Source organism: Saccopteryx bilineata, chromosome 5, assembly GCF_036850765.1.
Source record: "Saccopteryx bilineata isolate mSacBil1 chromosome 5, mSacBil1_pri_phased_curated, whole genome shotgun sequence".
NCBI lineage: Eukaryota > Metazoa > Chordata > Mammalia > Chiroptera > Emballonuridae > Saccopteryx > Saccopteryx bilineata.
In genome coordinates, this window is record NC_089494.1 from 58422878 (window position 1) to 58436111 (window position 13234).

At 40.0% G+C, this 13234-nt stretch overlaps 1 protein-coding gene across 2 annotated transcripts in view; it reads left to right on the plus strand.

Moving 5' to 3' along the window:
• The window catches only part of PDE11A (phosphodiesterase 11A), a 467655-nt gene that overhangs the window by 420230 nt on the left and 34191 nt on the right, over nucleotides 1-13234 (plus strand). For both annotated transcript variants that reach the window (XM_066232547.1, XM_066232548.1), the window contains one exon: nucleotides 3482-3565. In XM_066232547.1, coding sequence (XP_066088644.1) covers nucleotides 3482-3565 — 84 coding nt within the window. The remainder of the gene's footprint in view (nucleotides 1-3481; nucleotides 3566-13234) is intronic.

A 13234-nucleotide genomic window follows, 5' to 3' on the forward strand; every position in this document is an offset into this window, starting at 1 on the left:
CAACTGGTTTTTGATAAGGGTGTCAAGACAATGCAATGGAGGGAAAATAGTCTCTTCACTAAATGGTGAAGGGAAAAAGAGAATTCACAGGCAAATGAAGTTGGATCCCTATCTCCTACCATACCCTGAAATAATCTCAAAATGGATCATGGACTTAAATGTTGAAATAAAACAATAAACCTTTTAGAGGAATACAAGGGATAAATACTAGAGACAAAAGGATAATATAGATAAATTGGCTTTCCTTACAATTAAGTTTGTAAGTCAAAGGACACTATCAAGAAACTATAAAGATAACCCACAGAATGGGAGAAATTATTTGCAAATCATACATTTGATATGAGCCTAGTCTCTAGAATAAAGAATGATTATGACAACAGTAGAAAGACAAATAACCCAGTTTTTAAAATGGACAAAGGATCTAAATAGCCATTTCTTCAAAGAATATATATATTAATCATCAGAGGAAATACAAATTAAAACTATAGTGAGATATCACTGTACACCCACTAAGATGGCTATAATCACAAAGGCAGACAATAGCAAAAGATGACAAGGATGTGGAGATATTGAAAGTTTATACATTGCTGGTGGAAATGTAAAATGATGCAGCTCCTTTGGAAAACAGCTTGGCAAATCCTCTAAACATTAAATATTAGAGCACTGTATGGCCCAGCAATCCTCCTCTAGGCATATCCCAAAGAGAAATGAAAACATACATCCAAACAAAAACAGAACATAGATCAGTGGCTGCCTACATCCGGGAGTTTGCAGGAGAATGAGGAGCAACTGCTAATTAGTATGGGATTTCTTTGGGGATGATAAAAAATGTTCTAAAATTGACTGTGTTAATGGTTACACAACTAATTTGAATATACTAAAGATCATTGAATTTTTAAAAAGTAACTATATTCTACACATCAGAAACAGAGTTATTAAATAAATAAGAAAATAGCAGATAATAATGAGCGCTATAAAGAAGATAAAACAGCCTGACCAGGCAGTGGCACAGTGAGTAGAGCGTTGGACTGGGATGCGGAGGACCCAGGTTCAAGACCCCAAGGTCACCAGCTTGAGCGCGAGCTCATCTGGTTTGAGCAAAGCTCACCAGCTTGGACCCAAGGTTGCTGGCTTAAGCAAGGGGTCACTCGGTCTGCTGTAGCCCCACGGTCAAGACACATATGAGAAAGCAATCAATGAACAACTAAAGTGCCACAACGAAAAACTGATGATTGATGCTTCTCATCTCTCTGCGTTCCTGCCTGTCTGTCCCTATCTATCCCTCTCTCTGACTCTCGCACTGTCTCTGTAAAAAATAAATAAATAAATAAAAATAAGATTAAAGAAGATAAAACAGAATAATTTTTTTAAAGGAACATTTTGGACCATGACTCATACAGCTCCCAAGGACCATCCCTTTCTCTAACACATTTGTCTTCTCCAAATTCTTGCCCTCTTCCCTGATATTTGACATTTCACATTGCAAGACCAAGAGGAGCAGAACCTGAGGGAGCCAGTGACCTTCTCCTTAATTTGGAGACATTTCCTTCAGCAGTGGCCTTCTATCTTGCGAGCCTCAGCAGCCAGTGATTTCTGCCCCACTGACACCCTCCCTCGTTCATAAGTCCACCAAATGCAGGATTTTTTAATATCTCTGGACCAAAGGGATGCCTTTTTTTATTTATTAAAGTTATTGGGATGACTTTGGTTAATAACATTATATAGGTTTCAAATGTACAATTCTGTAAAACATCGTCTGTATATTGTAATGTGTGTCCACCACCCGAAGTCCTGTCACCATATGTTTGACCTGCTTTGCCCTCTTCTACCTCCCCCCACACCCTTTCTCTCTAGTAATCACCACACTGTTATCTGTGTCTATAAGTTTTTGTTTGTTTGTCTTGTTTGTTCATTTTTTGCTTTCTGTTTTATATCCCATATGTGAGTGAAATCATACGGTTCTTGACTTTTTCCATCTGATTTATTTTGTGTAGCATGATATTCTACATATGTTGTTGCAAATGGCAGTATTTCATCTTTTCTTATGGCTGAATAGAATTCCATTATATATATGTACCACATCTTCTTTTTCTCATCATCTATCAAAGGACACTTCAATTGTTTCCATGTCTTGGCCACCATGAATAATGCTGCAATGAACATAGGGTTACATATATCTTTACAAATAAATGTTTTCAATTTTTTAAGGTAGAAACCCAGAAGAGGGGTTCCTGGTCATATGGTAACTCTATTCTTAATTTTTTAAGGAATCTCCATACTGTTTTCCATAGTGGCTACACCAATTTACATTTCCAAGGGGATGTCTTAAATCTGCCATCATGACCTATATGAATGCCAAAATGACATGGATGGCACATTTTATCTAGAGGAAAGACAGGCAGGCAGTGCAAGGTCAGTTGTTTCTTAGGCTCTGGTGCTAGTCCTTAAGAACAAAGGGAGGAACATTCTCACTGGTATAGAACAGCAGTGTTTATTCAAGAAATCCATTTAACCCCTCCAATTTCAACTGATTCCTTCCCTTTTTATGTCTGCCAAATAGATATATGTCACTTCTTTTCTCAAAAATATAGCTAACTTTTCTAAACATTATACTATTACAAAGTTTAAAGGTTGGGCATGTGGAGAGAACCAGTACCTCCTACCATCATCCATCCAAAGATAGATAGAAAATTAGGAATTTATTTTAGTTTTTAATATTTATTTGTTTTAAAATAATTGGAGTGACATTGGTTAATAAAATTATATAGGTTTCAGGTGTACAATTCTATCTCTAGTGTATTGTTTACTTACCAACCCATGAGTTAAATCTCCTTCCATCACCATTTATCCACCTTTTACCCTCTTCTGCCCCCCAAATTAGGAATTCATTAGTGACTGACAGAACTTTATTGAAGAACACACAGAATTACCAAACCAACACCCCACCCTGAAAAATACCGTATTTTTTGCTCCATAAGACTCATTTTTCTTCCCCTAAAAGTGGAGGGGAAAATGTCCATGCATCTCATGGAGCGAAAAATACGGTAAATTCAAATCGTTTCTATTTAAAGTGAAATTGCTTTTAAGGATATATTCCAATCTATCCTACCCTCCTTCTCTATAAAAATAAAAGCCCACATTATTTTGCAGCAATGAAACCTATCCCCTCCCCCTTGACTTATACCCAATTCCCTGTGACCTGATGGCTTGATTTAGTGGCAGTTACCTATATCTGAAGACAGATCTTGGCCCCAAGGAGTTGCGTGCTATAAAGTTCAAATAAATTTGCTTACAAATCTCTTAAAAAGAGGTGAAATACTTTATTTCTCATTATAGATAAAGGAAAAGAAAGTACGTATAAAGGTAGACTGTGGTTTGTGAAGTGTTCAGTTGGTACAAATAGGATCATCATGGCAAAGCGTTTGACAAAGCATCTGTAAAATTTTCCGATGTAACAAAGCAAGGTTCTTCCTCATTTTAGGCTATTTTTGATCGGAACCGGAAAGATGAACTGCCTCGGTTGCAACTGGAGTGGATTGATAGCATCTGCATGCCTCTGTATCAGGTACTCGCGATTCGGGAGGGCCTGTGTGTCCTGGCTGCGCCAGATGAATGTATGTACGGTGCATTCAACTTCAGTCTTAGGAGGCTTTGGGGGAATGCATGTTTCTAAGAACTAGTTACAGCTTACCTTTTCTCAGATTTCTGATCACCCTAAGAAAAGTTGGCACTAAAGGGCCAGAGAGTTGAGGACATAATCTTCATGGGCCTCAACTCGCTCATTTATAAATCAGAGATAATATTTTTCTCAGAACTTCTCAAACTGTGCCCTACAGATCACAAGTATCTAGCCATAACCTAATAGATATCTCTTTAGAGAAAGCTCTTTGGCCCAATAACAACTCAGGAAGCTTCCCAGCACATTGAAAATCGGAAGGCTTGGAAAAGTCCTTCAGGAAAGAAAAGCCGTCTGGGCCAGGGAGTTTTGTGAAATGTGCTTCTAAATACTTGTGGGCACAGTCCATCTTAAAATCTCTCTCTCTGACACGCTTGTGACAAACGCCAACCGCTGAATTCTGCGCACGATGTACTAATGGTTTCTAGCTCTGCTGCCTGGTGTTCGAAACCCGGCTCCTGGCAGGGAGACAAGTGCATTCAGCTTTGAAAGTTCACACTCCCCTTTCTGAATGGATTAGAGCTGGCATCAGTTAACATTAACAGTTTAGTGTACATTGATTGGCTTTTAATTCTACTTCTAAGTATTTCGCTTTCATGTGTAAAACCTGGTGAGTTCTTTTTACCCCCAACCTAGCTCTATCAAACTGAACTTCTAACTTCAAATGAGAAACACATGCAGGGAAAGCATAACTGCTTTACTTTCTCACTCTGTAACTCCATTAAAAACCCAGTATTGTTTTTTAAGGATCTCACAATCATTAAGTTTCAGGCTTATCTACCACATCGTTTTCAGCACTTTTAGTAACTGCTGAGCCCTGTCACATTAAGCTAAAAAAAAAGAAAGAAAGAAAGAAAACCATCTTAGAATACTGTCTTGAAGATGTAAATGTAATTTTTTTTTTTTCATTTTTCTGAAGCTGGAAACAGGGAGAGACAGTCAGACAGACACCCGCATGCGCCCCACCGGGATCCACCCGGCACGCCCACCATGGGGCGGGGCTCTGCCCACCAGGGGGCGATGCTCTGCCCATCCTGGGCGTCGCCATGTTGCGACCAGAGCCACTCTAGCGCCTGAGGCAGAGGCCACAGAGCCATCCCCAGCGCCCGGGCCATCTTTGCTCCAATGGAGCCTTGGCTGCGGGAGGGGACGAGAGAGACAGAGAGGAAAGCGCGGCGGAGGGGTGGAGAAGCAAATGGGCACTTCTCCTGTGTGCCCTGGCCGGGAATCGAACCCGGGTCCTCCACACGCTAGGCCGACGCTCTACCGCTGAGCCAACCGGCCAGGGCTAAATGTAATTTTTTAACAATTATAAATAACAAAAGTAAATTTATTTTTTGTTTTGTGATCCATTCAGTACATGATCGTATAAAGTCAGACAAAGTTTAAAATAATCTACAATAGATTATTTTAGTTACAATTGAAAAATAATGTTCTTTTTTTTAATAATGAAAGATGATGAAAAATCAAGAATGATGTGCCATTTATTATAAGATCTTCAACTCTTTTCTTTCTGTCTATTCCTCCCATCCTTGATCCTGGTATTTCTGAATAAGCCAGGCAGCTCTTGAGTCAGGTAGATTTTTCTTGACAGCACAGGTTGAATTGTTTTTTGTGTTATTCAGTTTTGGGGGCATATTTGCAATAAATGGGATGAATAAATTATTCTTGCAATTAAATTCTTTTTACGTGGCTAGAGCTTAGGAGAATGAAGACATGTATTTGTGGAGCTGATAAACTTGTGGTACTGGTTTGCAAAGCTGCTTAGGAATGAACCCAAAGTAACACCCTTCCCATGTGATTAGTTATAGTAAATGCTGCAAAGGACTCTCAGGTGCTTTTCCACATTAGTTTAATTGTTTCACCCTAACACTTCTTATTAAATACATTGAAACCTTCAGATTAAAAAGGAAGTTACTTGAGTTTAAACTGAAAATGGCAATTTCCAGAATTTAGAGAGTAATATTACACATCACATTATTTTATTATTCCTGTTTTGCTTTCCTACTTATCTATAGTTAGACACACCTGCTATTTGTATCCTCAGGAAATTAACATATAGAAATGTTAGTAACACTATCACTAAATTAAAGTTGTGTCCTGCTCACCCTGGGCATTTGGTTTTGGTGTGATGACCTTTCTACTTCCACTGGATGGTTCTTCTACTGTCTTTTCTTATTAAACTAAATGAGGAGAGTCATGGCATTCTGAAGAGGAAGGAGCTGTGTATAAAAGTTCATGTTTAGACCCTGCCTGGTGACTCAGTGGATAGAGTGTCAGCCTGGCCTATAGACATCGTGGGTTTGATTCTAGTCAGGGAACACAGGAGAAGCAACTAACTGCCTCTCTACCCTTTCTCTCCCACTTCCCCTCCCACAGCCAGTGGCTTGATTGGTTTGAGCATGGCCCCAGGCACTGAGGATAGCTCGATTGGAGTGCTTCAGACTCAGGCATTAAAAATAGCTCAGTAAGCAAGCATCAGCCCCAGATCAGGGTTTGCCAGGTGGATCCCAGTTGTAGTGCATGTGGGAGTTTGCCTTACTATCTCAAACAAACAATAAAAAATACAAGTTCATGTTTATACCTGCTGCTGTATATTCTCTGTCAACAAAGCATGAAAATCATATTTTTGAATTTCTTATCATCACTAATTTTTTTAATAATCTCATAGATTTCATTTGTAAATTTTTTCCAAGGTTTTGAAACCAACATTTCAAAGAGCCTGCAAACTGAAACTTTGCAGAGTGATTTTAAGTATACTCTTTGCAGGGCCCTATTCTGTTTCAGCTCACCCAGCGGATTGCTCATCGTTGAACTGGATAATCATACATGAACTGTTGGGGCTTCAAAACTAAAATGGAATCAGTCAGTAGGAAGGAATAACCGTCAGGGCAAGGACACAGATTCTTTTGGAAATGACTCACCAAGCCAGGGAAGTCACTGATGTGACATTAATTACTGAGGCAAAATGTCTGCAGGAACTCAGGTTGTTACTGAAAAGCCGGTTTGGGGGTTTGACCGTCAAAGTGCAATAATAAGGAGTCTGAGAGGATAGAAGGCAAATGGGAAGGTATGGAAGTGACAGGGATCCCAAATGTGATTGATCTGAAATGACACAGTCTGAATTCCAGAGCCTAAGAATCCACTGTGGCCTTACTAAGTCAGCATGGCAGAAGGCGGAAGGATACAGACTACTACATACAAGACAAGAAATGTCCCTTTTATTTCTTTTAATGGCCAGGGCCCCGACCCCAAGATGGGGCAGCTGGAGTGGCAAGAAGGCTCACAGAGCCTGGGTACATTACATAGAGACCTGGAATCCCCGCAGGTGGAGCAGCGTGGAGAGGTGCTGTCTGGGGAGCCCTCCGTCGGGCGGCTGCTGGTACTGCTTGCAGTAGGAGAGAACCCAGAGTCCGGTGGGGTGGGTGGAGATGCAGCTAGCAGTAGATACAAATAACAGTTTTAATGCAGCTTTTGACTTCGTTGACTTTCACCAGATGATTCGATTTAACTTCATGATTCTGAAAGGGTTGTGCTCGTGAAATAACATAATAGACCATGCGCTCTGCTTGCATTCCACTTTGCGGAGTTCCGTCTCTCCTCCAAGCACAGGGTAAAGAAGAGGGCTACTTACTTGTGTGCAAAGGTAGGCACTCACAAAAAGTACACCGGTCCATTTTGAATATCCATTACATTTAAAATTGCAACTCTTATCTCTGGCCTGACCTGTGGTGGCGCAGTGGATAAAGCATCAACCTGGAACGCTGAGGGTGGCCGGATGGAAACCCTGGGCTTGCCTGGTCAAGGCACATGTGGGAGTTGATGTGTCCTACTCCTCCCCCCTTCTCTCTCTCTCTCTCTTCTCTCTAAAATGAATTTTTAAAAATCTTAAAAAAGAAAGAAGGAAAGGAAGGAAGGAAGGAAGGAAGGAAGGAAGGAAGGAAGGAAGGAAGGAAGGAAAGAAGGGAGGGAGGGAGGGAGGGAGGGAGAGAAGAGAAGAAACTCTTATTTCTGAAACAACTTTTATTTCCAGTCGACCTGTGACAATGCTGAGTTGAAACAGTGAGAATTCCCTTCTCCCCTCCACATCCCCACCAAATCGTTTCCTTGGGAAGTTAATACTCTAGAGGTTGGTTGAAAGTGGCTGACAGAAAATGAATTAAAATATAGAAATAAAGTGGCGGGAAAGAAAGAAAACTTTACAGAACAGTCCCTGATCTACAGATAGTTATATAATAGAGAGATACGACATAGTTTATAGGTGAGTATATGATTCTGCATAACTTGTTCATCTTTTTTATCTTAATGATTCCAAACTTTTCTTTAAAAAAAAAAAAAATAGAAAATGGCCCTAACAGGCAGAATTCATGATTTATCTGTGACAGCATTTTAATCAGGGAGCTTAGGGAGCCAAGAGTGGGCAGGGAAGCAGCAAAGCGTGTTCCGGGAGAGAGGGCTGAAGCCCTGGTTAGTAAGCTCCGTCCTAGTAGGGTATCCTGGAGGAATACAGAGGAATACATTGACATCTGATTTCCGCGCTTTCTGCTGTCTTTGCGTCCTGCTGGGGATCCATTAGCCTGCTGCTCAACATCTTGGGGGAGAGGAAAAAAGAAAAAGAAGAAAAGACACCATCAAACTTTGAAGTCATTGCCGCTGCAGCCTGAGGGATAAACAGAAACCTGATGTGGAAGTGTCACACTGCGCTTCTCTGTGCAGTGGCAAGCTAAGTTTTTGCCCTTTATTTTCTTTCTCGACTTAATCAGACCTCAGCATACCTAGAATTTCAATGATGCACAGAGGCATTAGAAATCTGTTAAGGATTGGGGGGTTTAGTTTTTCTATGAACATCATCAGATTTTCAGCTCATCCTAAACTGGCTCTTGATTTTGGAGTGGATTTTATTTCCACAGATGATGCAAAAGGTCTCGACCTGGACAGGATATAGCCAGAGTAACTCTCTCTCCACTGAAAGGAGGAAAAGTTTGGTAAGAATATAGGGTCTTTATAAAAATGTCACGGGGCTCCCGCAACCGGCAGTGCTTCTGCTGTGACGATTATAGTAACTTTTGACTTTTTTTCTGCCTTCAGTTTTAATGGTCATTTTGAAAAATAGGTTCTACTTGATGCCACTATAAATATGGTCGCTGGAAAGAAGGGAGAAAAAAATCTTTATACTGTAGTTGAAATTGTAGAGACTGGGAATTAGAATTGATAACCTGAAAGAGAGAATGGAAGGTGCTACTCCAAGACCATTTTTCTGGAAGCCAATAAAAGCACCTTAAAAACAACTCAGTGCTCCCCCAGATGGTTCATGCCTCGTGTCCATTTGTTTTTTAAAGAATAAGTTATGAGCTACTGGGTGACTAGTTAGAACATAAGATCATCTCCTCTTAAAAGCCTGTAAGGAATGCAATATGGGTAGGGAGAACAATTTTGTTAAATGCTTTTAAAAAATAGGAACTATCCACATGTTTCATATACATGTTTTCTCTGCAACTTTTATTATTCTTATGAAAGAGAGGAAGACTACTTGGGGCTGATTTCTTGCTTGTCCTTACAAAGGGGGGACATATATGGAATGACATCGTATATAACTCAAAAACCTCAAGAAGGGAAGAAGGGTGGGAAGGAAGGAAGGAAAGAAGGGAGGGAGGGAGGGAGGGAGGGAGGGAGGGAGGAAGGAAGGAAGGAAGGAAGGAAGGAAGGAAGGAAGGAAGGAAGGAAGGAAGGGGGAAATAACTTTCGATATTCTCTATAATTTATCTATTTGGCTTTACCTTTTCTTGGTGACAAGGGTGGCATTCAGGAACTGGTACTTAAACTTGACAAATAAAGGATCTCAATTTCTCTTGGTTAAAACAAGTCTTTGGAAATACTAAAATGTGACTCGTTCCCAATCAGAGCTATTTCTTTTCCCCAATTGACATCTAGGTGCCAGAGGAGGTCACTTATCCTTGTAACCATTCTGTAACCAAGGGGAGGAAGGACCCAGGTTCATATGCTGCCTGTTGGGTTTTACTGATTTCAATGAGAGATGACTGATCAGTATCACTATGACTCTGGGTGTGATGCCATGCTGACCTCTGTGTGACTGTGAGTGTAGGTGTGATGAGAACTTTGTTCAGGTCCTGGCCACTAGCTCTGGCTGCTGAATTCCATAGTCTCCATTGTAGTGGTCTCTTAGGGCAAGCCCCACCAGCTTCCTGGGCAGTTCTAGTCAGCTGGTCCTCTTACCATTTTCTCAGCCCTTGTGGGACATGAATGAACTCCCAGCTATTTTCTCTTTGCCCTAATGTCCACACGACTTCCTCGGTCCTTTGGAATATACTGCCTGGGTTATGCTAACTTGTTTTAGGAAAACTCTGTCATTTTCCAGTACTAGGCTCAGAGGGTTAAGGTACAAAATCTCCTCCCACTCCAGGCTTTGACCCTAAGGAACTTGGAGCTTAAAGAACATGGAGCCTAGACACTCTTCTGATCTCATTCTCCCTCTCCGTCATACCTCCCTTCTGTCTCTCCTTCCTCTTTCTCTTCTCTCTCCCTTCTCCTTCTCCCTTCCCCCTCTCTTCCCTAACTGCCACAGTGGAAAGTTTTAAAACTTCTTTATCTTTATTGGATGGGAACTACCCTTATATGGTTTCCTCTGTGCTCTCCATCCAGAACATTGTAATAAAACTTGATGATCTGACTTAACCAGGCTTGGTTCTTAATAAGTAAAGGAGAGTTCTGGAATTTAGAAAGCCCCTTACTCACCCCACAAAGCTACAACTAAGGGTTATTCTCTCTGAAAGCTGAATGAAGACAGCTTGTTGTTTCTAGCTGAGAGCCACCATTTGCCAAAAGGAGGGAAGTCTACTAAATTAATGAATGGGGAGCCACAGGCATCACCATTCGAGTCAAATGAAAATATATTGGTTTAATATTTTCAAAATATTGTCCCTGTTACACATACTATACCCAAATCTGAGAGCTGCTAGTAAAAACTGTTTACTTCAAAAATTTCCATGTACTAGCAGTCAAATATGAATGGAAGAGTAATATAAATATTCAAAAATGTCAGTTTTATGTAGTTTATAGGCCCCTCAACTATAATCGGTCTCCTATGCTTTTACCAAAATGACTTTAAAAAAAAAATTGGATCATGGCAATCTCCTGCTTAAACACCTCAGATGATTACCACCATCTATAAAATACCTTTTAGACCCCTTGGTTAAGCATTCCAGAGCCCCTTGCGTGAAGCCCCTGTCACCCTGCCCACTCCTCACTCCTGCACCCTTTGCCCCAAAGCATAGGACTCACTCACCTTATTGTCCATCTTTCCTTGCCTTTGTTTTGCTTACACTTCCCTCCCTCTTCTCTCTTCCTGGAAGACTGGAGCCCAAACTATCATCTCTACTGTTAAACCTTTTTTCCCCCCACAACGCTCTATGGCATTTAATCCATCTCTTTATAGTCACACATAGCCCTCTGCACTGAGATGATCTTTCCATCTGTCCAAATCTTTTATCATTTAGGTTACTTTCTTTTTTTTTTTTTTTTTTTAAATAATTTTATTTTTTTAATGGGGTGACATCAATAAATCAGGATACATATATTCAAAGATAACAAGACCAGGGTATCTTGTTGTTCAATTATGATGCATACCCGTCACCCAAAGTCAGATTGTCCTCTGTCACCTTCTATCTTGTTTTCTTTGTGCCCCTCCCCCTACCCCTTTCCCTCTCCCATTCCCCCCTCCCCCCCGTAACCACCACACTCTTATCAATGTCTCTTAGTTTCGCTTTTATGTCCCACCTATGTATGGGATAATGCAGTTCCTGGTTTTTTCTGATTTACTTATTTCGCTTCGTATCATGTTATCTAGATCCCACCATTTTGCTGTAAATGTTCCGATGTCATCATTTCTTATGGCTGAGTAGTATTCCATAGTGTATATGTGCCACATCTTCTTATCCAGTCATCTATTGACGGGCTTTTTGGTTGTTTCCATGTCCTGGCCACTGTGAACAATGCTGCAATAAACATGGGGCTGCATGTGTCTTTACGTATCAATGTTTCTGAGTTTTGGGGGTATATACCCAGTAGAGGGATTGCTGGGTCATAAGGTAGTTCTATTTTCAGTTTTTTGAGGAACCACCATACTTTCTTCCATAATGGTTGTACTACTTTACATTCCCACCAACAGTGTATGAGGGTTCCTTTTTCTCCACAGCCTCTCCAACATTTGCTATTACCTGTCTTGCTAATAATAGCTAATCGAACAGGTGTGAGGTGGTATCTCATTGCTGTTTTGATTTGCATTTCTCTAATAGCTAAAGAAGATGAGCATCTTTTCATATATCTGTTGGCCATTTGTATTTCTTCCTGGGAAGTGTCCGTTCATATCCTCTTCCCATTTTTTTATGGGATTGTTTGTTTGTTTGTTGTTGAGTTTTATGAGTTCTTTGTATATTTTGGATATTAGGCCCTTATCTGAGCTGTTGTTTGAAAATATCATTTCCCATTTAGTTGGCTTTCTGTTTATTTTGTTATCAGTTTCTCTTGCTGAGCAAAAACTTCTTAGTCTGATGTAGTCCCATTCATTAATTTTTGCCTTCACTTCTCTTGCCATTGGAGTCAGATTCATAAAATGCTCTTTAAAACCCAGGTCCATGAGTTGAGTACCTATGTCTTCTTCTATGTACTTAATTGTTTCAGGTCTTATGTTTAGATCTTTAATCCATTTTGAGTTAATTTTAGTACAGGGGGACAAACTGTAGTCCAGTTTCATTCTTTTGCATGTGGCTTTCCAGTTTTCCCAGCACCATTTATTGAAGAGGCTTTCTTTTCTCCATTGTGTGTTCTTGGCCCCTTTATCAAAAATTATTTGACTATATATATGTGGTTTTATTTCTGGACTTTCTATTCTGTTCCACTGGTCTGAGTGTCTATTTTTCTGCCAACACCATGCTGTTTTGATTGTCGTGGCCCTATAATAGAGTTTGAAGTCAGGTATTGTAATGCCCCCAGCTTCATTCTTTTTCTTTAGGATTGCTTTGCCTATTCAGGGTTTTTTATAGTTCCTTATAAATCTGATGATTTTTTGCTCTATTTCTTTAAAAAACGTCATTGGAAGTTTGATGGGAATTGCATTGAATTTGTATATTGCTTTGGGTAATATAGCCATCTTGATTATATTTATTCTTCCTAGCCAAGAACAAGGTATATTCTTCCATCTCATTATATCTTTTTCAATTTCCCTTAACAATGGTTTATAGTTTTCATTATATAAGTCCTTTACGTTCTTTGTTATGTTTATTCCTAAGTATTTTATTTTTTTTGTTGCAATCGTGAAGGGGATTATTCTTTTGAGTTCCTTCTCAGTTGTTTCATTGTTGGCATATAGAAAGGCTATTGACTTCTGAATGTTAATTTTGTATCCTGCGACCTTACTGTATTGGCTTATTGTTTCTAGTAGTCTTTTTGTGGATTCTTTGGGGTTTTCGATGTATAGGATCATATCATCTGCAAAAAGTGATACCTTTATTTCTTCTTTTCCGATATGGATGCCTTTTATTT